We start from the raw sequence: 26,424 nt of genomic DNA, 5'->3' as shown, positions 1-26,424 counted from the left end.
CCTCTCATCACACTGCCACCACATTTGAGCTTCAGCCCTGTCTTCAGCCTGCCACTTACTCTCTTCAGCCTGCCACTTACTCTCTTCAGCCCGCCACCTCTCCTCCCGGTCGTTTTGTGCTTTCCTGCACTCTGACATTGTCTGCCTCCACGCATTCATCTGTGCTCTGTCAGTGTGGGCGGACAGCATGAGCTCAGAGAACATTTCATCATGAGTGCATTTTTTTCTCTTTCTAATCTTCACTAGCCTCTGGGAAGGAGAAGATCCTGTGATCATTGAAACGCATGCAGCTGGTGGAGAAAAAAAAAGAGACAGTGGTATTTAAAAAGACACATTTTATAGAACAATGGGTACACTCTTTCACGGTAAACCTTGCTGTTAACATTACATATATAGCACATGTGCTTTCGTTACAAGGTCGCATTTTGCCTCCCCCCACCGTGTGGCTAACCCCTCCCTCCTTCCCCCTCCCCGTGGCTAACAGCGGGGAACATTTCTGTTCAGCCACAGGCAAACAGACCAGCAGGAACGGGCACCTCTGAGTGTCCCCGGAAGAAAAGCACCCTATTTCAACCAGGTGACCATGAATGATATCACTCTCCTGAGGATAACACAGAGAGATAAAGAATGGATGTTGTTTGAACACCAGGAAACATACACTGCAATGCTTTGTTGTACAATGATTCCCGAATACGTGCTACTTGCCTGGAGTGGTAAAGTGTCCTACAATGGAGGATGCAATAAGGCTGCCCTCCCCAGAAACCTTTTTCAAAGGCTTTGGGAGTACATCCAGGAGAGCCGCGAATGCCAGGGCAAATTAATCATTACACATGCTTGCTTTTAAACCATGTATAGTATTTTAAAAGGTACACTCACCAGAGGTCCCTCCTCCGCCTGCCGGGTCCGGGAGGCAGGCTTGGGTGGGTTCGGGGGGTACTGGCTCCAGGTCCAGGGTGAGAAACAGTTCCTGGCTGTCGGGAAAACCGGTTTCTCTGCGTGCTTGCTGTGAGCTATCTACAATCTCATCATCATCATCTTCCTCGTCCCCAAAACCTGCTTCCGTGTTGCCTCCATCTCCATTAAAGAAGTCATAGAATCATAGAATCATAGAATATCAGGGTTGGAAGGGACCTCAGGAGGTCATCTAGTCCAACCCCCTGCTCAAAAGCAGGACCCATACCCAATTAAATCATCCCAGCCAGGGCTTTGTCAAGCCTGACCTTAAAAACTTCTAAGGAAGGAGATTCCACCACCTGCCTAAGCAAACAACACAGCTGGGGTAGTGGTGGCTGAACCTCCTAAAATGGTATGCAGCTCATCATAGAAGCAGCACGTTTGGGGCTCTGACCCGGAGCGGCCGTTCTCCTCTCTGGTTTTCTGGTAGGCTTGCCTCAGCTCCTTAAGTTTCACGCGGCACTGCTTCAGGTCCCTGTAATAGCCTCTGTCCTTCATGCCCTGGGAGATTTTGACAAATGTTTTGGCATTTCGAAAACTGGAACGGAGTTCTGATAGCACGGATTCCTCTCCCCATACAGCGATCAGATCCTGTACCTCCCGTTCAGTCCATGCTGGAGCTCTTTTGCGATTCTGGGACTCCATCATGCTCACCTCTGCTGATGAGCTCTGCATGGTCACCTGCAGCTTGCCATGCTGGCCAAACAGGAAATTGAAATTCAAAGTTCGCGGGCCTTTTCCTGTCTACCTGGCAGTGCATCTGAGTTGAGAGTGCTCTCCAGAGCGGTCACAATGGAGCACTCTGGGATAGCTCCTGGAGGCCAATGCCATCTAATTGTGTCCACAGTACCCCAAATTCGACCTGGCAAGGCCGATTTAAGCGCTAATCCACTTGTCAGGGGTGGAGTAAGGAAATCGATTTTAAGAGCCCTTTAAGTAAAAAAAAAGGGTTTCATCGTGTGGACGGGTGCAGGTTGACATCGATTTAACGCTGCTAAATTCGACCTAAACTCCTAGTGTAGACCAGGGCTTAGTTTGCACCTGCAGTGTCCACATGGGGGTGTTACAGCAAAGCACTCTGGTGCACCCTGCTATATACCCTGTAGCCTGAACTGCAGGGGCGACTAGGCGTGCCTGGTTTATAGAGCACCTTTTGCAAGCCTTAGAGCATTCTGTGGAATTCCAGTATACAAACATAGATTGTAAGGATACCTTCTCATTACCCACGACTGAAATGCAGACACTGCTGTTTCACTCTCATAGAGTAACATTGTAAGGCTGGATCCTGCAAACATGCACATGCTTAACGTTACCACCACAAACAGTTCCATTCACTTCAGTGGAAGTACTGATGGGAGTACTCCATGCATCTGAAGAAGTGGGTTTTTTACCCACGAAAGCTTATGCCCAAATAAATCCGTTAGTCTTTAAGGTGCCACCAGACTCCTCGTTGTTTTTGTGGATACAGACTAATATGGCTACCCCTCTGATAGATGGTAGCTATGGTAATACAAACAAATAATAATAATAGTAAAGTTAAGCATCTGTGTGTTTACAGAATTGGATCCTAAGATTGTAAACTAATTGGCGCAGGGTCTGTCTTTCACCATATGTCTGTATAACAGCTGGTTTGGGTTGGAAAATACTGTATGCAGTGAAAAAGATGTGAATGGAAAGACGCAGACTATAATTATCCCATGTTGAAATATGGCCACGTCCTTGGAACTAACAGCCTGACTCTTATGGAAAATGCAATGACAACAAGCGCACATGACCTCAGTTTTATGTCTCATCTGAAGAGCAACAGCTCCAAAAGGCAACCCTAAAACATCCTCACTGCATTTTCCACTTTATGCATCCAATGAAATGAGCTGTAGCTCACGAAAGCTTATGCTCAAATAAATTGGTTAGTCTCTAAGGTGCCACAAGTCCTCCTTTTCTTTTTGCAAATACAGACTAACACGGCTGATACTCTGAAACCAGTCCCCACACAGCAAGCCTGGGTCTGCCCTTCCTCAGTTACTGCAGCTGTAGAACTGAGAGATTAGCTTAGGTAAGGTTTCTCAAACTGGGGGGGTCGGGACCCCTCAGGGGGTCATAAGGTTATTACAGCGGGGGTCACAAGTTGTCAGCATCCACCCCAAACCCCGCTTTGCATCCAGCATTTATAATGGTGTTAAATATATTTAAAAGTGTTTTTATTTATAAGAGGCGTGGCACTCAGAGGCTTGCTGTTTGAAAGGGGTCACCTCTAAATTTGTATGAGAATCACTGGCTTAGACTGCAGCATGCTTGGGGTGGGTGCTGTGCCTTGTTTGCATATAGGCTGTAGCCCACTGAAGCCTCTAGGTGTGTCCCAAGTGCTGAGGTCTCCATTGCGACACTTGCCCTCACTGACGAAAACGCCGCCCTGCGGCTCTCAGAAACCAGGGGGCGGAGGCGGGAGGCCAGGCCCTCAACAAAGATGGTGTTCAGGTCAGCTTCAGCGTGCCAGTTCTACGTGTGGAAGCGGAACCAATGAGTGGCAGAGAAGGCGCGGATAGCTTTCTGTGATTCGCCAGCTGTGAGGATTCAAATCAGAGGGCGAGGCTGCCGCGCGGAGCTGGGTGGTTGCGCTACAGTTAGCGCCTGCCGGCTGGTGAGGAACCGCCGCTCCGAGCGTGTGAGGCGGCCAGGGTGAGTAGCGGGGGTACCGGGGTCACCCTGTCTGGCGGGCGTGGGGCCGAGGGGTCCCTCCCGGCTGACGCTGTGGGGGCGAGTACCCGCGCTGAGTGACCCCCAGGCTGGTGGGGAGGGGTCGCCCCATCGGCTTCCCCTGTGTCGTGGTGGCGGGCCTTCCCCCCGGCCGCCGCGCCGCACTGCCCCTCCGAGACTCGGGCTCGGTGCCCGTCAGGCAGGAACCGGTCCGAGCTGGCCGGAGCAGCCCCGCGCGCTCTGATGCTGGCATCTCCCAGCACGGCCAGGCCCCGTCACCGTGGCATCGCGGCCCCGAGGGGACGGGAAGCTCTGGCGGCGGGAGGGCGATGCAGGGTGCCGGCGACGCCTTCCACGCAGCTGGAACGTGCCCTGACTCGACTCTTCTTTGTACTGACCCTTCCTCCCCGCATCAGGCTATGGTGGATTAACCTCAGGGAGCCTCATGACCACGATAGCCGCCTCTGTCGTCAGGCGGGGTCCTGTTTGGGGAGAGCCTTGCTGTTGAACGCCCCTTTGCGTGGTGGGCATTGCTGGATTCCTGGTAGGGGAAGACAGTTGTGTTTTGGACGTCCCAGAGCGAGCCCGTACCTGTCAACGGGATGTTTAGGATGCCCTGCATGGGTGTTTTTCTCTAGAGGCATAATTGAAATTCTGTTAGATCCTTGGGTTTAAATAAACTTGTAGCTCTTTCAGTGGGACCCTAGGTTTCAGAGTAGCAGCCGTGTTAGTCTGTATTCGCAAAAAGAAAAGGAGGACTTGTGGCACCTTAGAGACTCACCAATTTATTTGAGCATGAGCTTTCGTGAGCTACAGCTCACTTCTTCGGATGCATAAAGTGGAAAATGCAGTGAGGAGATTTATATCCTAATGACTCTTTCAGATACACTCCTCTTACTTAGAGGCATCTTTGCAATTGACATTGTAAATGTATGAGAAGGCTTAAGTTAGATCTTTTGGATCTCTACCTTGTGTAGAGAAAGAGTGATTTATAGTCTGGAAGTGGCACCTCCCTTTTAACTGTGGAACAGAAGAGTTGCCCAGCATTGTGGTATTTTGTTTTAAGGACATGGATTACCTTGAAATGAGCCTGTGAGAGAACGAAAATTAATTTTGACCCCTTAGTTAGGACTGCTTGGCTTCCATCTCCTGTCTCATGTTTAGGTCTGGATCTCCATGAAAGCACCCTAAATATCATATTTTAGGAAGGTGCCTGGGTGATTGATGCTTTAAATACACTGTATCAACCCTTCTAAAATGTTGTTTTGCATTTTGCCTACTCCAGACTCTTCTCTCACCCCATATTGTCTATTATATTTTTATATATTCTTCACTCATTCCTCTCTAAACCTGGATCATTGTACCTTTAGAAAATAACTTGGTGAATGTAGATTTTAAGTGCTACTGCTCAGGCAGCTGTACTTGCTGCCTACATATTTTTTAGGTGTTGAGGTAAAAGGCATTTAACCAGCTGAAAAACACTGTACCTCTTGAAGTTAGTAATTTTATGGGAGTGGGGGGAGGAACAGTTAAATTTTAATCAAACTTTCTTTCTTAGACATCTGTACTCTATTCCTATGTAAATCAGGGTTGTATTCGCTGTTTGAGGTAATCCCATTGTTTTTAGTGGGACTGCTCTTGTGAATAAGGAAAGTAGGATTTAGACTATGTTAGGGTTCTATTTATGGTGGAATGGGTGTATCTATTTACACTTTAAGAATGCAGCTCTCATAGATGTACTGGAGGGCTTGCTAGTATACCTTTATGTTGTCCCATAAGTGTTACTGGTGAGAGAACTGTGGAGTGAAGCACTAAGCACTCATGGTGAGAACAGGAATGTTCAAATACCATGTCATTGTCCAGTGGTGGACTAGTTGTTAATCCTTCTCTACTGAGAACAATCCTCCACCTGCAGAAATATGAGAGAGGCTTGCCAACTATTGAGGTGACTGCAAAGTTCCAAGAGGTGCTTGAGACACTCTTAGTTCAATAAGAAGGCTTCAGATAGTTCTGCAGAGCTGGCACAGTTTGGCTGGTGATGCAGTAATGATTTTCTGCTGCAAGAGTGCTCGCTTCTGTAAGTAAACACAATTGCCACCTACATCCTATTACATAAACCTTGGAACATGGGGACCTGAATCCCAGGATTCTCTTAGGGCTGACTAGCAACATGTCTGTCAGGTGAGGTATAAATAAATGGTATCACTGTAAAGTGTGGAGCCTGTAGAAGACAAACAGATGATAGGATGGCAAAGAAAATTAGCAAACACAACTAAGGTCAGTCTGACTTAAGAGTCTGACCACCAGCTAGACTGCAGAACGTTGTATGCAAGAACACAGCGAGGTTGGGTTTAGCAGAGGAAAAAGCCATGGACAGGAATGACTGGCGGTGGTGTACTGCTTCCTATGTCTGTAAAGTTGCTTTGGGATGAGGGAATAATAAAGTGTGCATTTCCGTTAAATGGATAGTGTGGGAAGAAAGGTCTTTGGATTCCCAATAGAGGAGCTGGCACTACTGCCTGCAGCCTGTTTGAATTTTTTTCCAAGTTCCGTTGGTTGATGTGGGGGGACCCATTGTGTAGCCAATAATGTCATGTCTGATTGGTTCTAAATGTTTTAAGTAACAAAAAATTGTACTCAATTTTTTTCTTTCTTATTTTTATAACCACAGGAGACTTGCCCATTAAGAACCCATAAAAAGAACTGCTGCTGAAGTGATTCGAAGGACATTTAACGCACTAGTGCTCTTTATTGGTGTAATGAGATTGCTGTAGAGAGTTTCTTGGTTAGTGCTTGATTCTTAAGAGGCATATCATTTTGAATATGGAACCAAAGAGTTCAGGTCTAGTCTAACCCCCTGCCAAGATGCAGAATTTTGTTGTGTCTAAAGCATCCAACACAGATAGCTATCCAGACTCCTTTTGAAAACCTCCAGTGAAAGAGCTTCCACAACCTCCCTAGGCAGTCTGTTCCATTGTCCTACTGCTCTTACGGTTTTAATCCTAAATTTTCAGCTAAATCTGCTATGCTGTAGTTTGAACCTATCACCTCTTGTCCTGTCCTCTGTGGCAAGATAGAACTTTTCTCCATCTTTTTTTATGGCAGCCTTTCAAATATCTGAAGACCACTATCATGTCTCCCCCAGGCTCCTCTTTTTCAGATTAAACATACTCAGTTCCTTCAGCCTTTGCTCATATGGCTTACATCCCATCCCTTTGATCATCTTTGTCACTCGCCTCTGGATCCTCTCCAGTTTCTCTATATCCTTTCTATAAAGACCAAAACTGGATGCTGTACTCCAGCTGAGGCCTAACCAGCGCTGAGTACAGTGGTACTATCACCTCCTGTGACTTGCATGCTGTGCTTCTGTTAATGCAACCTAAAATTGCATTTTCTTTTTATGCAACAGCATTGCATTGCTGACTCGTGTTGAGGTTGTGATCCACCATAACTCCCAGATCCTTTTCAGCAGTGCTGCCGCCATGTCAGTTATCCCTCATTCTCTATTTGTGCATTTGTTTTTCTTCCCTAAGCGTAACATCTTTGCTGAATTTCATTTTGTTGTCAATAGCCCAGTTCTCCAATTTATCAAGATTACTCTGAATTTTAGCTGTATCTTCCAAAATGCTGTTAACCTCTCCAGCTTTGTGACATATGCAAATTTGATCAGTATGCTCTGTATTCCTACATCCAAAACATGAATAAAGATGCTGAACAACACCAGACCCAGAACAAATCTCTGTGGAACCTCACTGGAGACCTCCCTTCAATCTGACGCAATTCCATCGATAGTTACTCTTTGTTTGTGGTTGTTTAACCAATTATGTAGCCATTTAATGGTAGTTCCACTGAGCCTGCATTTTTCCAGCTTACTTATCAGAATGTCATGTGGCACTGTGTCAAAAGCCTTGCTGAAGTCCAGGAATATGGTTATGAGAATCAGTCCACTGGAAAGCATTTCAAAACAATTCTGCTATCATATTACGCTCTTCCCTTACCCTTACTAAGAACATTTTCATGAAAATTAGATCTGAGGATTCATCTGCTTCTGATGCTGGTTTGGTATCTGAACTCGTAATCCAGGTCCAGTCCTTGCAAAGCCTTACTCCTGTAACTAAAGATTACTTGCTAATAAGGCTTTTCTGCACTGTAACACCGGTTTGACATCAGTCATGGAGAAATGAACAGAATTAAGCAGGAGAACATATGAACATTTAAAAACTGATGTCCCCCTTTCTTTTAGGTGTCCCTACTAATGAAGAGTGTAGAGTGAAGGTACAGAAATATAGAATAACATTCTTGCAGTAGAATTTTTCTTCTGAGGCATCAGCAGGTCTCTAAAGTGTTTGAATTTTCCCTGCCGAATGGAATTAAAGCATGCCTGTTCACAGTGCTTCATATGTAAACTGCTTTTACCCTTCTAATTGTGGAGGTGGTGTGTTGTGTAGCTTGGATGCCAGGACATATTACAATGTAATCATCTGCCTGTACTTGGTATTAACATATTAGCCAGAGTTCTCATAAGCATTCCAGCATAAACCTGCATTAGAGAAGTAATTTCTGCACTGCTGAGCTAGCAATTTCTGTCTTGATCATTCCTGTGATGTAACTAGTACTGCCATGGCCATCATTTTAAAACATCTTTTCAATAAGAACAGTAATTTAAAAAATGAAGCAAAATCCAAATCTACCCAAAGATCTTCCAAGGACATTTGTTTAATTTTTTATGTATGTAGCTCTGAAACTGTATGGATAATGGTGTCCTTTGGAGAGTTATATTCTTCCTAGTCCGGAATTGGAACATTTTGTATACCTTCAAAATTATAAATTGGCAGGAAATCCCTTATTGTCTTGTTGGGGGTATGAGGCCCTACAGTATATTGCAAGTTATCTGAAGCATTGGAGTGTTTGTGGGGGTGTGTATGGGGGAAACGTAGTGGTTCTGTACAAAGCTGTCTCGACCATCTTCAATTTATGGGGACACTTGAAGACCTTTTCTTCAAGGAATAAGATCAGAAACATACAGCTGTTTGAAACTGCATTCTTGAGAGACTTTTGTATTTGGCTACAAATGTTAAGTCAGAGACTTTAGAGCACAGGTTTGTCTTAGGCTGGCAATGAATGACTCCTGTGTCTGGAGGAGTGGAAAAACCTGGATAGATCACTTTAACTCTTTTCATTTCTTGGCAGGAAGATGGAGACTGCAATGCTGAATTTACGGAATCTGTTTGATCAACTCATGCACCAGTCAGAATTTCTAAATGAAGGAAATGAATACCGTAAGTCAAGTCACAGTTAACTCATGTATGTTGTTCAATGTAAGACTAGACAACTACTAGCTCATTTCAACTTCAGTCCCGAGTACTAAAGAGCCCACTGGTGGCTTTGTAGGTAGTGGTGTACCTAGAAGAGCATAGATTTGGGAGCAAACTTGGTTCATTTGCTCTGACTGGATGCTTGAAGTGACCAGCTGAACTTCTGGAAAGAATGCATCATGCTGTAGCATCCTGATTTTCTTGCACACAGAATTTCAAAGTTGGAGTTTACAAGGTTTGTAAGGTGTGTGTGCGTGTGTGTGTGTGTAGAGTAAGCTAATTAGTACCAAAGGAGGGGGTGAAAACCTTAGAGGGCCCCAATAGTTAACTTTCTTCGACATGGGCCCAAGGAGAGTTTACACTGTCTGGGACTAACTGCTTCCATAAATAGCAGGGGGGAAAACGCTGGCTGAAGGCAAACTTGTGAAATCTCTTCTTGCTGTAGCTTTGCAGGGTGGAACATTTATATTCCCCTTAGGGCAGTGTGAAACAGCTAAAGGAAATTGGCTTTATACAAATATTGATTTGAAAGTAAAATTATCTAGCTGAATGGAGTTGCAGCTCCAGACATCCATAATACTAATTTACATCTACTGGAGCATATTACAGCAGTTATATTTGAATCTGCTATTGAAAGTCTTTCTGGTGTACTAAGCTGTGACGATAATGTAGTCTGTCTTCATGTTACTTTAATAGCAGTAGTTTTGGCCGGATGTATGACAACTTGCCAGGAAGGTCATCTTTTTCTTTAAGCTGATATAGCATAACATATGAAACCTGGGGAGCGACTCTCTTATATTGAAGTCTACATTACATGCTAGAGACAGGATGGCCAGTAAAACAGGAATCCATGATTCTGGTATGGGGAACTGATGTAACTGCTGGGGACATCAGCTAGACCAGTGGTCACCAACAATCGACTGGTTGATTCTAGAGTTGTTAAGACAGTTAGAATGTTGTTAAGACTAAGCGTCCTCTTCTCAGAGTTTATCCAGTTGGCAAAGAACTTTGAAGAGTTCAGAAAGAAGTGGCAGAGGGCAGATCATGAGCTGGCCAGGTACAAGGATCTTCTGATGAAAACAGAAACTGAGTGTAGTGCACTGGATGTGAAGCTGAAACATGCTCGCAATCAGGTGGATGTGGAGATCAAGCGAAGACAGCGAGCTGAAGCAGACTGTGAGAAGCTGGTGGGTATCATGTTACCTGTGATGTGACTTGTGTGTGGAACAGGCTTTGCCTTAATTGCATAGAGGCTCACTTAAATGAGTGTTTCCGTGCTATAGATAAGTCCACTCAGAGAAGGATGTGGAAAGTTACAAAAGAGCCCTCTATGTTCCTAAATGTGTTGGCACAAAAATATTAATTCCTGTAGTATATTTAATAGCTATACATGTTTTCCATGGTACCATCACCTTCAAATGTAACAAAATGGAAGACTCCACTGATTTTAATGACACTGGGCAATAGGAAATGGCACATGAAGCACCTTCATCTGATTAGAGTATTAGGAGTGTTCAGTATGGTTCTGACTGCTTGAGTTCAGTTTGTAGCTTCAAAGCTACATGCAGCTCTTCTGGGCGTTTAATGAGCCTGATAAGAACTCTTTTCACTCTCCTGGTCTCAGGTAGAGAGGACATAGGCAGCCTCCCACCAATGGCATGTGTGAGGCAGGAATGAAGAGAAATTCTATATTACATGGATTTGCAGAGAGCCACAAAACCATGACTACTTGCGTCACTGCAGCATTGTGAGACATCAACAAATTTCAGGAAGTTCTATTGGGAATCTTGTGACTGTCTGTGAGGCCTTTTGCTGCAGTGTCTCTCCAGCTCTTTAGGGTTTAGTAACTGTAGACATTTATAACCCTGCAGGTAGGAATTGAAGCATATTGGCAAGATTAGTATGGAGTTTAATTCATCCTAATGTGTTGTTTGGAAGATTCCATATTGGTTTCCTCAGCAGACTGGAATTGTTCAACTCTATAATTCTTTTGTGCGTTTCTCAGCAGTCTAAAAAGGTCTAAGCTACTTGGATTTATGAAGACAATAACTGGCACCTAATAAGACCTCAATAAATTGTTTTCTATTGCAAGAGATTATAGCCTTCATTTGAGTAGTGATTTAATTCAGAAGAATCTCACTGCTGCTACTTTAAATTGAGTTTGTTACCTGTTGGAAGCTATGACACCAGTTTCTGCTTTATGGGCTTTTAATATGGTGTTGGAGTAGCAAACTTCCTCAAAGCCTACCTGCATTAGCTGTATTAAATGTCTTATGGTCTGCCTGTCTCCCATAAATCTGAAGTGACGCTTTCTCCCCTAGCTACTGCTGATGTTTTCCGCTTTACAGGAGCGGCAGATCCAACTGATTCGGGAGCTACTGATGTGTGATGCATCTGGAAGCATTCAGCTAAGTGAAGAACAGAAATCTGCCCTGGCCTTCCTTAACAGGCCTCACCTTTCCACTGGAGGTTCTGGGAACAGAAGGTAGGGAAGGTAGCAACCTGACCATAAGGGAAACAACTGATTAGCACAAATACTTAAACTCTTGGATATCTGGTCCCTAGATTTACAGTAATCTTTGACTTTGGTGGAGATTTTTGACTTTTCCTTTGCAATACCCCAAAGCTATCAGCTTTTTTCTCCTGTGATCCTGTATTCCAGGATCTTTCACATGACCTCTTCCTCAAAGTGATCTAATGCATAACATAAATTATTTTAGTTTGAAAAATTTGAAACTTTAACTGTTCTTATCGAAAGCTATAAGAATTTCATATTTCTCATTAAATCTAATTAAAGCAGGTAATTGCATTTACAAGTTTTTGATATCCTCTCAAAATCATTACAAAAATATATTTTTGCCATATCTTTGAGACTGAATACAGTGATCCAGATGAGGTCATGTCACTGATTTATGTAATGGCACTGAAATATTCCTTATAGCAGAAATAAGGGGGCTCAAGAAGCACTAAAATGATTGCAAAAATCATTATTATGTTTATACTACATTAGTGCTACATTCATAGCATCAAGGTCTTGCCTTGTTCCGAACTGGAATACATAGCTATTGCCTGGTCAGTAAACTTGCCCTGGAATCATGAGGTCAACTGGAAGTGAAACCCACAGACTAATGGCTTTTTACTTTACTTCTTAGACTTTCAACAATAGATGAATCTGGCTCAATTCTATCAGACATCAGCTTTGACAAAACTGACGAGTCACTGGTAATGTAACTCCAATCTTTGAGAATTATCTATCTTCACTCTCCATATTGTTTCAGCAGCTCAGTGTCTTGCAATATCAACCATAAAAACACTGCACTGCTAAGCAAAGTTAAATAGTGTCCTTATATGTTGATTCTCCTTACAGACCTACAATATGAGTGTTCTAATTTAGTGTTCTAATCAGTGGGGGGGGGGTGTGATACCACAAGATCAGGTTTCTAGTCTCTAGTTACCATTCTGTCTACAGAAACCGAGTACTGTGATGTTATAACTAGGGATTCACGTCTGGTGTGGAATGGCAAAAAATCCTAACAGGCTTCAAGACAAAGTTTGTTAAGTTTATGGAGGGAATGGTATGATGAGACAGCCTACACTGGTATGTAGTGATCTGCAACTGCTAGCAGCATATATCTCCAGTGGCTGGTAATGGGATACTAGATAGGGAGGCCTCTGAGTTACTGCAAAGAATTCTTTCGCAGGTGTCTGGCTGGTGTGTCTTGCCTACATGCTCAGTGTCTAACTGCCATATTTGGGGTTGGGAAGGAATTTTCACCTGGGTCAGATTGGCAGAGACCCTAGGGGGGTTTCACTTTCCTCTGTAGCAGGGGTGGCCAACCTGAGCCTGAGAAGGAGCCAGAATTTACCAATGTACCAAAGAGCCACAGTAATATGTCCGCAGCCCCCCCACATCTCAGTGCTCTACCACCAAGCTTTGGAAGTCCGTCGTCCTCCTCCTCCCCCCCCCCCCCGCATCAGCAACCCCGCCCACTGGCAACCCCACCAATCAGCGCCCTCCCTGCACCTCCCAATCAGCTGTTTCATGATGTGCAGGAGGCTCGGAGGGGGAGGAGCGAGGGCATGGCAGGCTCAAGGGAAGGGGTGGAGTGGGAGCAGGGCCTGTGGCAGAGCCAGGGGTTGAGCAGTGAGCACCCCCTGGCACATTGGAAAGCTGATGTCTGTAGCTCCAGCCCAGAGTCAGTGCCTATACAAGGAGTTGCATATTAACTTCTGAAGAGCCGCATGTCGCTCCAGAGCCACAGGTTGGCCACCCCTGCTAGTCTGTAGCGTGGGGGCAGTGATCACTTGCAGGTTTAAATTAGTGTAAATGGTGGATTCTCTGTAACTTGAAGGCTTTAAAAGATGATTTAGGGACTTCAGTAACTGAGCCTGAGGTTAGGGGCCCATTACAGGAATGGGTGGCCTGCAATGTGCAGGAGGTCAGACTAGATGATCATGATGGTCCCTTCTGACCTTAAAGTCTGAGTCTTAGTAGTTCCAGCATGAAATTTAAAGGGAGCAGTGAGTGTAAGAAAATGACTAATGAGGGGTGGAGGAGGTAGTAGAGGCCAGTGAGAATTCTGAACCTCTGTTTCTATCCCTGCTGTCAGAATCTTAATGAGCACAGAGGTGAGGGAACTGCAGGGAAGCTGACTTCCCTGGTTATAACCCTTCAGAAATCACAAATGGAGCCAGAGGAAACACTAGATTCATAACTGGATGATAAGATGAACCTGTATTATATTTGTCTTAAGCTCGCTGCTCCACCGTTCTTTAAAATTGATTTAATGAAAGACATGGCTAAAGTCTGAAAGATATTTGTAGTATGTTAACACAAGACTTTGTCCTACCTATAGGATTGGGATTCCTCTTTGGTGAAGGCTGTCAGACTGAAGAAAAGAGAGAAACGGGTATGTTACATTCTTTCCTGTTAAGTGGTTGGAGCAGTCAGGAGTAACCATAGGTAGGACTGTGGCTACATGTGGTAGTTCAGCTATTATAATAGACACTCTGATCTGGTGGTCATTGTCCAAGTTCAGTCAGATCAGACCACCCAGAAATGCACTCTAATCTGCACCATGGGCAAGAGATGGAAGGCTTCTTCTGACTTAGTTTATAGAACTGGACTATCTAGACAAATAAATCCTTAATTCTTTGCATCCAAAAATTCAGCACTATTGTGTGGATTCAGATGAAAGCTTTGGAAGTAACTTTCACTTGTCAGCTGGAGATGATGGAGTGAATTTCCACATCCCATTCTAGTCTCACCTGCAGCTTACAAGCGGAAGTTACTTGGAGTGAAGCTTCTTGGTGGATCTACTGCATCATTCTGGTAACATGAAATAGGGGGAAATCAAAGTTAGGTGTTTCCATTATAATAGTGGGTTCAGGATTTGTCCTACTACCCTGCAGTCAGCATGTGGGTTGGGTAGGGAAGGGGGACTGAACCATCAGAAGAGATGATTGTCTTATTGGGGGAGGATTTGGTATTTGCTCTGTGTTTTCCAATAGCATTCCTCATGTTGAAGGGGGAAAATTACTTCCCCTGAAGGTCTTGGTGGTAGAGCACTGAGTTGGCCAGTCAGACTTCTTGGGAAGAATGTGTGCTAAATCATTTCTACTGGTCAGTTAGGCTACCTTATTTCACAAGTCTTCATATCCTTCCTAAATAGAAATCATTATGGACTTCAGTATCTGCAAACACTGCAGTGGAATTTACCCCAGACTTTCAGGAAATGCAGTGTGATGCTCTAGGTTTGACACCTCCAATCTTGTTTAACACCCATTTTCTTTTCAGCGTTCTTCCAGACAGTTCATAGAAGGCCCTCCAGGTCCTTTAAAAAAAACCCGATCAATTGGCTCCACAGTGGACCAGGTATGTAAACCCAGCTGAGTTTGTGTGCATCTAAAATCTCTTGTCAGAGGTGGCTGTATTTGTGTAGCCCTCAAATGCGTAGGATACTTTTTGAAATTAGAGCTAGTATAACAGTTTCACAGGACAGCATCTCATGAAGTCACTGCTAATGCCTGTCACATAATAATTTGGAAATTATCTTCCTTTTCTGTACCTCTGGCATTTGACACAAGATTAAATTAGACATCTGGTTAAGTTGTACACATTAATGCAATATAATTGATCTGCTGGGGCCAATAAAAGCTATATATCCCTTGCCACATCATATTGCCATCTAATCATATAGCTCTTTCATTTCAGGGAAACGAGTCTATAGTTGCAAAAACGACACTTATGGTCCCTAATGATGGTGGCCCAATTGAAGCTATCTCCACTATTCAGACTATACCTTATCATCTCAGAAGCCGGAGGAAGACAGGGACAGGTATATGTATGTCTGCAGGCTGTCCCTTATCCTGGTTTTAATGCACAATGCTGTTACTTGTCATTAATTTTCATGAATCTTTATTTGCCTGTCTCTGCAGACACTGATAGAAATGGGGGTGATTATGTTGAAAAGTTATTTTGAAAAAGGGTAGTCTGAGGGATCTTAATGGCTACTAGTAAAGTTTACAGCAAAGACCAGAACTTGTTTGCTGAACCACACTTCACAATGACCAACTTCACAATAAATAAACTAGGCACACAATTTTTCTCTGCCATCTCTTTATTTGTTAAATCTAACTGGGCTAGTAAGTGTTAATATCTAGGAGAGGAGGATGAAGTAAGGAGGATGGAAACAAAATTCCAAGAAAATCTTTGTTCCCTCCACCTGCTGCTTCCCATTTCTCCTATAATTAGCATTAAACTGGCATCTTGAAAGCTAGTAATCAAATAATAGTCTCTCTCAGGTGTCCTAATCCTGGCTATTGGAGAAACTCTAAATTTAACTTGTTCTTTAAAAATAATAAACCTCTCTTTGAAAGTTGGGTTACAGAAGGATCTTTAAATGGGATCAAGGCAAAAGAAAAAACTAAACATGGGGGCATTTTCCTTTCAGACCCTCTGAAACAGACCATAGTTATTTCAAGCCCAGAGAAAATCAAACTGAAAGACAAAAGATGAACTTCTTGCTTTTAGCCTTCTCTTCCTGGCCGTCTCCAAATAAATGACTTTAACCGCTAAAACTTCTCTTTCATAAATCTTCTGAGTGGAGGTATTCTGATAAATCCAACGCAGGGAGTGGGGGGGTTCTAGCATTGCTTTTATATATTCATAAGCAAAGTAATAGCTCAAAGAAGTTTTGTATACTAGAGAGATTAGAGGTAACTCAATGTGTATCCAATACAAGAACTATGTGCCTGTATTAATGCTTATTCTCTCAGTTAACTCAAGATGTGTTGCTCCTGGGCAATAATAATTGAAGCTTGTTGCCCTTATTCTCTGATTTTAATTGCTTTCAAAAGTAACATGGCTTTGCTTTCAGTTTTAACACACTAATACACCATACTTCTTGTTTGGCTTTGGAAAGCATGTCTGCAAGAGTGATTGCCTGTGAGATAGAAAGGAACACAAGACTGCATAATTAACCGTTAATTGCCAGTTGTATCTTGTAACAGCCTCTGCTGGGGGCACTACCTTTGGCATAACACAGATGCCAGGTGCAACTGGTAGTACTTGTTAGGCCATGGATATCTCTGTCATTCACAATAATCTCCTGCCGGTTCCAGGACACTTGTCTCAATCATTATATAGTCTTTATACTGAAAACAGAAGACTGGAAAATTATTCTACAGATCTCTCTCTTTTTCAGCCAGTTTACAGCCCTGGAATAGTGACTCGAGCTTGGGCAGTAGGCAGCTGGAACCCAGATCTGAAACTGATGGATCTAACACTCCTCAGAGCAATGGGGGGATGAGGCTGCATGAATTTGTATCAAAGACGGTATGTGTACAGGCAGTAGGAACTTGAGCAGCTCTCCCCTTTCAGTTCTCTTGTGGGTGGATTATAGTCAGTCCTGAAAGAGATTCACTGGACCTACTGCTGTACATCCCTCTTAGTGCAGGCTGGTGCACAGTGTCAGTTATCAAACTGATGTTGCCAGTTTCAGCTCTGGGCCCTGACCTGGAGTCCTCAGCTATGCCCTGGAATATATGCAGGCAGAGCCGTCCCTTGGGTATGGCGAATCAGGGTGAAGCGGGGAGGTGAGGCTAGAGGCAGGTGAATGGGGTGAGGAGGTGAGCGGGCAGGTGGAGGAGCCCCCCACCAGAACCTCCACCTCCCTCCAGCACCACCACCTCCTCCCTCTCACCGCCTGCCGTGGATCAGATGTTTCATGGTGTCAGGAGGTGCTGAGGGGGGAGGAACAAGGGCACAAGAGTTTCTAATGTCTTAGGCCCTGCACCCCCCTAGGGACTGCCCTGTAGGCAGGCATATATCTTTTAGTTTCTGCTGTGAAAGACCTCTTGTACTGCTATGCTGAAGTTTAACAGCTGACAGTTAAGCCCTTGAGATCCAGAGTTTAAACTTCCCATGCATGTCCCAGTGACTGTAACAGATGTCATGATGGCTGGAACTAAGATGGTAAAATAAAGGAGCAGGGTTTGTTAGAAGCAAAATCACCAACCATTGCCAAGGGCCTATTTAACTCCCAACCCCATTATTCTTTCAACAAATTTGACATGATGGTATCTGTGCTTTGCCATCAATATAGAACAAGACACTCATTCAATATACCTGTGCAGCTAAACTGTATCTGTTGTTTTGTTGCATTATTACCACTTCCTCACACACAGGCTCTTTATTTCCAGGTTATCAAACCAGAGTCATGTGTTCCATGTGGAAAGCGGATAAAGTTTGGGAAACTGTCCCTAAAGTGCAGGGACTGCCGTGTGGTGACTCACCCAGAATGTCGGGACCGCTGTCCCCTTCCCTGCATCCCAACGTTAACAGGAACTCCTGTCAGAATTGGAGAGGTATGGCTTTATGTGAGATGAGCTTTAAACCCTGTAGCTGCCAACAACAAATGGGCTAATGCCCATTTGTGAGAAATAGACCTTGCTTAAGGACTCCAGGAATCTTATATACTGGTTAACTTGTTTCTGCATTATGTAGATTGTCTGCTTTATTACAGATCTAATAGAAATACATAAATGAGACTGTTAAATAAAGCCAAGAATAGTAGGAATGTGGGTTTTTTGGAGGGAGGAGAATTGTATGTGGTGGTTCTGAAAGTATGTGGTGGAGGCATTTTGTTCTGATTTTGCAAGCAGTCACAGAAACTATTTCTCGCTCTGCATGTATCAGTGTTTCCAGTGCAGCCTCATCTGTGAACTGAAGTTATTGGCAAAGTTATTTTGCTTAAATTGGAGCCTTAAGATGCTTTCAGGTTGGTGAATGATGGCACAGCTAAGCTTGTCTTTAGGCGTCTCCTGCTTGTTTCAGGCTAGATCCCTCTTTTTTGGCCACTCACAGTAGTAGTCCTTCCGTTTGCTATAAAGAGCTGAATGCAGTCTAGACATTTCTAGTGGACTTAAGATCCTGATATATAGGTGCCAGAGTATCTGATTTATTAAATGTTAATATTACTTGCCCTCCTCCTTTCCCTTCATATCTGCTGCATGGTCCATTCTCCACTGGCCTGTGAAGCAGGAGTCTTTTGCCCAAGCTTCTAGTGTATGGTAAGACGTGTTGCACCTGTGGAGTTAAGTGAAACTCAGTTCTTGGCTCTCCATTTCCTATAGAGTAAGAATGTGTTTTTTGGAGGACTCTGGGTAGATACTGTTTAGCTCTCTACTAGACTACATAGTGTTTGTCCTCTCTTTGTGCCTATGACACCTACCTCTGTGGGTCTGGGGAATGAGAATCCGTGACTATTCCTAAGCCTATATCTGATGGGATCTCCTGAGCACTTCCAGTGTCCTGAAGCTTGTAAATGTCAATGTTGCAAAATCAGTCTCTTCCTTCTTTTAGGGGACGCTGATGGACTTTGTGCCCATGACTCCGCCAATGATTCCTTCCATTATAGTTCATTGTGTGAATGAAATTGAGCAGCGGGGGCTACGTGAGGTAAGAATCACCTGAAATCAGTGGGGGTGCTAGTGAAATGAATTTGGCTGTGATATTAGAGCCACAGTTGGTTAACTTGAGAATCTCTTGTTTATGATGCTGTAGATGTACACAGTGCTGTTCAATACATGAGTCACGATGAGCAAGTTACAGTCCCTACTCGGAGATCTCACAGTTTACAATGGGGACAGGAGACTGCTTTTACTGAAGAATCTAGACTTTACCTTCTCAAGATGTTTGGGCAGGTGAAGTCCTGACTTTAGGCATTACTCTCTAACAGACAGGCCTATACCGAATTTCTGGCTGTGACCGGACAGTGAAAGAGCTGAAGGAGAAGTTCCTTCGAGGGAAGACTGTGCCCTTGCTCAGCAAAGTGGATGATATCCATGCCATCTGTGGCCTTCTTAAAGACTTCCTGCGCAGCCTAAAGGAACCCATTCTCACATTCCGGCTAAACAAAACTTTTATGGAGGCAGCAGGTGAGGCGAGCCAAATGCCATTGGCAGCTGTCGTGCCTGAGGGAACATTCTCAGACAGATCCATCTGAATTGGCAGTCCTTCTCGGGTATGAATGTATTGGCAGTACTGGGTATACTGTAAAGAGGTCTTCCTTCCTACCGCAGATCTACGTCTACAACACTGCCTGGTGTTAGTGAAGTATCTCATCCAGGTCTTTGACAAACTTTCTCTGATCAGTAATCTGCCTTGCTGCTGCAGCTATCTCATTCTGTGGATTTTATCATATAGTCTGCTAACATTAGGTGGATACTCACTCTCTAGATCCCATATTTTTAGATTAGATTAATCCTTAAATAATCCCATGTTTTGATTTTTGGAACTAATCAATAGTCCTGGTAGTCAGTATCCTGTTCAGGAATGGTGCACAAGTTTAGTGCAGTCTTGAAGCTATTCTAATATTTGTACAGAAAATCTTTGAAATCAGTGTCCAACAGAGAGATCACAATACAGTGCTGTTCACCAGAGGATTTCAAATCATTTTACACACATTAAGCCTCATAACACAAAACCTCTGGGACACTGGTATTAGCCCCATTTTAGACAAGAAAACCACAGCACAGGTGTTTAAATGACTTACTCAAGGTTAGACAGTATCAGTGTTAGAATTAGAACTCGGGAGCATGGGACCCAGAATCTTAACACTCTCCAGCACTGTGATGGAACATACTACTGTCTGAGGAAAATGGTCCCATAGGCCTCTCTAATCGCTTTCTTTTTTTATTTAAAGAAATTCTAGATGAAGACAACAGTGTGGCTGCCATGTACCAAGCTGTTGGTGAACTCCCTCAGGCTAACAGAGACACACTCGCTTTCCTCATGATTCATCTTCAGAGGTGGGTTCAGCCAGGTTAGGAGTTCTGGAAATGGGGAAAAAGAGATGATGCTGTAGTTCTGTTTCTACAGGGGTTGAGTGACAGGGGAGTCTTTACCTGGGACTGTTTGCAAATTCAGATATAATTGACATCAGCTTACATTATCAGGGCTTTCTATCTGTGAACAAAATTTACTCAATGTCCTTTTCTTTTTCTTTCTTTCTTGTCTAGAGTGGCTCAGAGCCCAGACACTAAAATGGACATCACCAACCTGTCCAAAGTCTTTGGTCCCACAATAGTTGCCCATGCTGTGCCAGATCCTGACCCCATGACACTCTTGCAGGACACTAAACGACAACCCAAGGTAGGTGATTAGCAATGACACCTTGAGGTAGAATGTGGATGTAAGACACATGAAGTGTCCTGTTAAAGAATCTGATTATACTGGCACCTGGGGGGCTGTTGTCCTCTGGCCCATCTGATACCACTTTTAGGCTGAATGAGTTGTAGGTTTCTGGTACAGTGGGGAATCGTGTGCTAAAGTGTATTTCTGTAGGTGGTAGAGCGGCTGCTGTCACTGCCAGTGGAATACTGGAGCCAGTTCATGATGGTGGAGCAAGAAAACATTGACCCAGCGCATATAATTGAAAACTCCAATGCCTATTCCACTCCTCGAACACCAGATGTTAAAGGTAGCACTGGAATGTTGCTCTATCAGATCTTCAACTATGGTCAAACATCCACTCTAACTAAAACAATGACCTCAGATCAAAGTCTTTTGTTAGATTGTGTTGGAACAGGCTTGCCAAACTGCATATTTCCTACTCCTCCTCTTCCACATTAGTTACCAAACAGCCTTTGATACTGATGGTCATGGCTCTTTATCGCTGATATGGCATTTCAAGTGCTGTAGCCATGTTGATTCCAGGATAATAGAAAAACAAGTGGGGTGAGGTAATATATTTTATTGGACCAACTGGTGAAAGAGACGCTTTCCAGCTACACAGTGTAGCTTGAAAGCTTGTCTTTTTCACTAACAGAAGTTGGTCCAACAAAAGATATTATCTCACCCATCTCGTCTCTCTAATGGCATTTCAAAGCAGGCATTCTTTGGTCCGTTTTACCTACCTCCCAGCCTCAGGAGGAGTCTTACTTTTTCACAGTGAGAACATAACATTTTGCTCTTAGTCCCCAGCCTAGGCCTAACTGTAACCATTCACTGTGATAACCAAGCATCTGTAACACCTGCTGCCTTCAGTGCTGCAAGTCTGAATGTCAAGCTACGAAGAAGCTTTAAAGAGTTAAATATCTAGCTGTGGCATTGTCAATTGGTGCGATGTTACCAGGGCATTTTTGGGGGGAATGGAGTGGGAAGTAGCTTATGACAGGAAAGACAAGCTTCTCTCAAACTTCAGCAAACCTAGTGGAAGACTAACACATTTTTACGTACAACGTGTACTAAGCAGCGACTCCTGCTTCACTTAGCTTTGCTGTTGTGCCTCTATTTTTATAGAACATATTGGGCTAGTTCTGCTATTTTCACTTGTGTAAATCTGGAGTCCCACCATGGACTTCAGCAGAGTTATCCTGATTTACCACATGTCAACGGGGCAAAATATAATCCCATTACCTTAGTTTAAGAAGAAACATTGTATGTGAGTTATCCTGTGCCTGTCCTAATATGAAAAGGAGTACTTGTGGCACCTTAGAGACTAACCAATTTATTTGAGCATAAGCTTTCATGAGCTACAGCTGTAGCTCTGAGCTGTAGCTCACGAAAGCTTATGCTCAAATAAATTGATTAGTCTCTAAGGTGCCACAAGTACTCCTTTTTCTTTTTGTGAATACAGACTAACACGGCTGCTACTCTGAAACCTGTTCTAATATGACTCTTGTTTCCTCTGTTGGAAGTGAGCATGCTGGGTCCTCTCACTACTCCAGAACAGCAACTGACAAAGACTCCTTCGTCTAGCTCCCTGTCCCAGAAGGTCCGATCTACGCTCAGCAAGACTACCCCGAAGTAAGTGGTGCTGCGTACTTTGGGATAGTAAAATCAAATGCTACGGCCATGTCTACACTAGAGAACTTACAGTGGCACAGCTGTACCAATGCAGCAGCACTGCTGTAAGATCTGTTTGCATTTGGACAGGAAGAGGATGTCTGTCTGTATCTGTACAAGTTTGTTCATGCAGTTGATAGATTTCCACTCCATATAGCTAAATACAATGCCTTGCATAATGACAGGTTTCAGAGTAACAGCCGTGTTAGTCTGTATTTGCAAAAAGAAAAGGAGTACTTGTGGCACCTTAGAGACTAACAAATTTATTTGAGCCTAAGCTTTCGTGAGCTACAGCTCACTTCATCTGTTTCCACAGTATGCATCCGATGAAGTGAGCTGTAGCTCACGAAAGCTTTAACCAATTTATTTGAGCCTAAGCTTTCGTGAGCTACAGCTCACTTCATCGGATGCATACTGTGGAAACAGATGAAGTGAGCTGTAGCTCACGAAAGCTTAGGCTCAAATAAATTTGTTAGTCTCTAAGGTGCCACAAGTACTCCTTTTCTTTTTGCAAATACAGACTAACATGGCTGCTACTCTGAAACCTGCTGTAACATCGATTGTGTAGCCGCTCTATGCCAATGGGTGAGAGCTCTCCTGTCAGCATAATAAAACCAACACCTCAAGTGGTGGTAGCTATGTTGGCAGGAGAAGCTGTTCACCCCAGCGCATCTGTCAGTGTAACATATGTCGTTCAGGGAGGTGCTTTTTTCACACCCCTGAGTGACATAAGTTATACAGGCAAAAGTGGTAGTGTAGACAATCTAAGCTACTGTCTCAGTCCAAATAATATCATACACTATATTTGAGTGTTTGTATACCAGAGAGCACAAACAAACACCACCACCCCCCCGCCCCAGATTTGAAAGTGTCTTCTTTCCCCATTGGTCCTTCTGGTCAGGTGCCAACTAGGTTAATTGAACTGATTAACCTCATACAAGTAAGTGATTCTGTACCCCTGACCAGGAGGGATTTTGTTACTGCATACATAAAGGTTGTTACCCTTCCCTTTTGTATTTATGATGGTAGTTTTTTTATAAGAGACTAATCAACTGCTTACTGCGGTGGAGAGGGGCACTACTCCATGGGTGGGGTGGAATATATGGCAGAGAACTAAAGGAGTTGAGAAAGTTACAGGGGCTTGGATCTGCCCTTCCTCAATGCAAATTTCATAACATGCTCCTCCATGGCTCTTAGTGCAGCTGGTCAGAGGGACAGCTTATGTGTACAGGTCCAAGCCTCTCTCCCTAGCTTCCATGGCACTAAGTTAAACAGAATGCCTGTACTTCAGACTCTAGGAACCAACAAAAGCAGCCGCATCATAAGTAGTATGTGACATCGTGAGCAGGGAGGGGGGACCACAAACAAATCAAAGTTAAAAAGGAGTGTTTAAAAAAGCACAGAATGGTGAAAAAAGATGTCACTGTACATGTAGAGGTGCTAATTCACTAGTTCATCACAAGGTGGTGCTCTAATGGCAGGGCTGGGAATTATTGCTTTAGAACAGATCCTTACCATTTCTGTTTGTTTAGATTTGGGAGCAAAAGCAAGTCAGCAACCAACCTTGGACGCCAGGGATACTTCTTTGCCTCTCCTATGCTGAAGTAAAATGGACATGGAGTTTCAGCCCTTTTATAACGTTTACAGCCCACACATGCATGACTACAATAAAGGACTAACTGCCCTTCACTACTCTCGGCAGCCTGTGTACTAGGGTGTAATCTTATGACTTTTTTTTGTTTTTAGCTTAATTGAGATTTTTATTGTGCAATGTATTTTATTAAATATTTAGTGCTATATTACATCTAGCATTAGCGAGAAAAGTAACTGGCAAGATCTAGTCAGTATGTTAAGGCAAATTGCCACAAAAATATTTTAATTTGGAAAATATATATCTTTCAATGGGAAGCTGGCCTCCATCTGTTTAAGAGCACCTTACTGGAGTTCCATTTAAACACTTTTTCAAAACTATAAGGCAGCATTTTGCACCAGCAGTAATCCTACCTTGTTCCAGGAGAACTAGCATAATCCTTTGGGGAAAGAGTACTGATCCTGTCTATTGAGAAGCAGTGAATGCTGAGGAACACTTGTTCTTCCTTTTGCAAGTCTATTTTTAGTGAAGCCAGTGACTTTAGAAAATGAGAACTCTTAAAACTTGGCCACGTGAAAAATTACAAAAACCAGTGTTCCATAATGCGCCTAAACCTGCCATAAATCTTGACTTATTTGTGTACTATAAAGTGGCTCAGCCTGTAAATATGGTACTGAAGTTTGTATCTATCTTGAGTACAGGCCAGTAATTTTGGCCTCGGCTTCTACAAAAGTGAGTTTGGTTTGTTCTTAATGAATTGCCACTTGGTATATGACTTATACAGCAGAACTACATTAAAAATATCTGCTGTCTGTAAAGAAAAGTTTTATAGATAAGACTGTCTACAGATACTTGCACAAAGAATTATTGGATTGGTACTGTGGGTGCTTTTAAAAATTGTACTACTCTTCTTGATTTTTGGGATGGACATGTTTGTTAATGACAGTTTTCCAAATTCCAGGATATGAGGGGATGCTAATTTACCTAGCCCATTGTTGCACCAGAAGACTTGTTAAACATGTACCAATGCTTCTAAACATTGCTTCTCTGTATTAAGTTCCTGGAAACTGTACTGACTTCTGCCTATAAGAATCATGTACAGTTGGTATATCTGAAAAAAGTAAAATCACAGTTTTCTAATGAGGCCCAGGTTGCTTTATATTTTGGCTAATGCATTTCTCTCATTTGTGTGTTTAACATGGCATCTTTCAGACCAAAGTTCATGCTAGGCCTGAGATTCTCTCCACTCTTACTTTCTTTCTGCTGCTGCCTCCCACAGCAAACCCACCCCCTTTGAAATACTGCCAGAACAGTCCAGGAAACAAATATTTTTACCTTGCCTGCCCAGGATGTGATCCGATAGATCAATGACTGTAGTAAGAAAGTGGGTAAGAAAATAGATTTTCTGTGTCAGCAGAGGTTAGAAATAAACAGGTGTAACAACTTGAGGGAGAAGAGAAGTCTGTGGACTTGTAGGTGAGGGGAGAGGCCCCTACAATCTTGTAAGTGTCAGGAGATCATCTTGCCCTCCATTGCCTATTACAGGCTTTCCTACACTTCAGTGTGGTATCTGTGTCTCAGGTTAAGTTTCTGACCATCCTTACTGATCTGTTTTAACACAAATGGTAATTGTTCTTGCCCAGTCTGTGGTGTTAGTACAGATTAGTGTTCCATCTAACTTTTCACACTCATGTGTGGAATGAATTTTATGTGCACCAATATGGAGGTGATGTGTCACCTCTGTATTGGTGCACATAACAAAATTCATGTGGTGGGGGGCCGAGTGGGGGAAGGGGGCTCAGGCCTGGGGCAGAGGATTGGTGTGTGGGGGTGGGTGGGTGAGGGCTCTGGGCTGGGGATGAGGGGCTCAGGGCTGGGGCAGAGGGTTGGGGTGCAGGGGCATGAGGGCTCCAGCTGTGGGGTGCAGGCTCTGGAGTGGGGCCAGGGACTAGGAGTTTCGGATGCAGGCTGCTAGGAGCTATGGCCGGAAGAGAGGACTCCACCCAGCTCCCTCTCCTGGCAGCAGTACCCGAGCTGGGGGTGGGGGAGACGTGCCTCTCCCCTGGCTGCAGCAAGTCTGGGGCAGGTTTGTGCTGGGGAAGAGGTGCCTCTCCCTGCTGCAGCCCTGAGCCCCTGCACAGGGCTTAATAAGCAGCTGCGCAGCCATGTGACCATGCAGTTTAGAGGGAACTTAGGTATAGATTGTTTAGATTTTCCTAGAGATGAAGGGAGGATCGAAAATTAGGCAAGTGTGCCTTTCAGGGCTTCATAAAGTCTGATTTAATGCACGACACAAGGAGTTCTGCTTGAGTCACTTGGGATTGGGATGACATAATTACAAATGCTATCATACTAAAGAAGCAGATGCCATCTTGAACTAAAAGAAAGGAGGGGAGATGGCCTTTTATGGGTAAGCAATCCACTCCATATTGAAACTTCAGAAAACCTATTAAATAGCACAGCTTGTATAAGGAATCTTACTCCACTTTTGCATTTGCTTGAAGTGCTATAGGAGGTGT

The 26,424-nt window shown here is 43.7% G+C and overlaps 1 protein-coding gene across 4 annotated transcripts; it reads left to right on the top strand.

Annotated features, from left to right (window-relative positions):
* The first annotated feature begins 3,539 nt into the window (after nucleotides 1-3,539).
* RACGAP1 (Rac GTPase activating protein 1) lies at nucleotides 3,540-25,049 on the top strand. 4 transcript variants are annotated; one of them, XM_073318664.1, is made up of 17 exons: nucleotides 3,540-3,630; nucleotides 8,839-8,927; nucleotides 9,948-10,150; nucleotides 11,312-11,448; nucleotides 12,116-12,185; nucleotides 13,820-13,873; nucleotides 14,761-14,838; nucleotides 15,178-15,301; nucleotides 16,670-16,800; nucleotides 17,667-17,831; nucleotides 18,829-18,924; nucleotides 19,205-19,403; nucleotides 20,171-20,276; nucleotides 20,487-20,619; nucleotides 20,812-20,947; nucleotides 22,167-22,275; nucleotides 23,847-25,049. In XM_073318664.1, exons 2-17 carry the CDS (start codon nucleotides 8,843-8,845, stop codon nucleotides 23,920-23,922), a joined length of 1,902 nt encoding a protein of 633 aa, XP_073174765.1. In that variant the 5' UTR covers nucleotides 3,540-3,630; nucleotides 8,839-8,842; the 3' UTR covers nucleotides 23,923-25,049. The 4 variants fall into 4 exon arrangements, with proteins under 4 accessions (XP_073174765.1, XP_073174764.1, XP_073174763.1 ...); XM_073318663.1 differs by having other exon boundaries at nucleotides 15,178-15,307; XM_073318662.1 differs by having other exon boundaries at nucleotides 11,285-11,448.
* The last annotated feature ends 1,375 nt before the right edge of the window (nucleotides 25,050-26,424 follow it).

Source organism: Lepidochelys kempii, chromosome 20 (genome assembly GCF_965140285.1).
Source record: "Lepidochelys kempii isolate rLepKem1 chromosome 20, rLepKem1.hap1, whole genome shotgun sequence".
Lineage (NCBI taxonomy): Eukaryota > Metazoa > Chordata > Testudines > Cheloniidae > Lepidochelys > Lepidochelys kempii.
The sequence above is the reverse complement of the archived record's forward strand: the minus strand, read 5'-3'. Positions and strand labels throughout refer to the sequence as shown.

Bases quoted from the DNA above. Each gene is read 5' to 3' on its own strand.
- RACGAP1 (XM_073318661.1), top strand. From the start codon at position 8,843: ATGGAGACTGCAATGCTGAATTTACGGAATCTGTTTGATCAACTCATG. The intron at 18,925-19,204 runs GTAAGAATCACC...ACTCTCTAACAG, and splicing joins AGCAGCGGGGGCTACGTGAG to ACAGGCCTATACCGAATTTC. The intron at 20,277-20,486 runs GTGGGTTCAGCC...TTTCTTGTCTAG, and splicing joins CTCATGATTCATCTTCAGAG to AGTGGCTCAGAGCCCAGACA.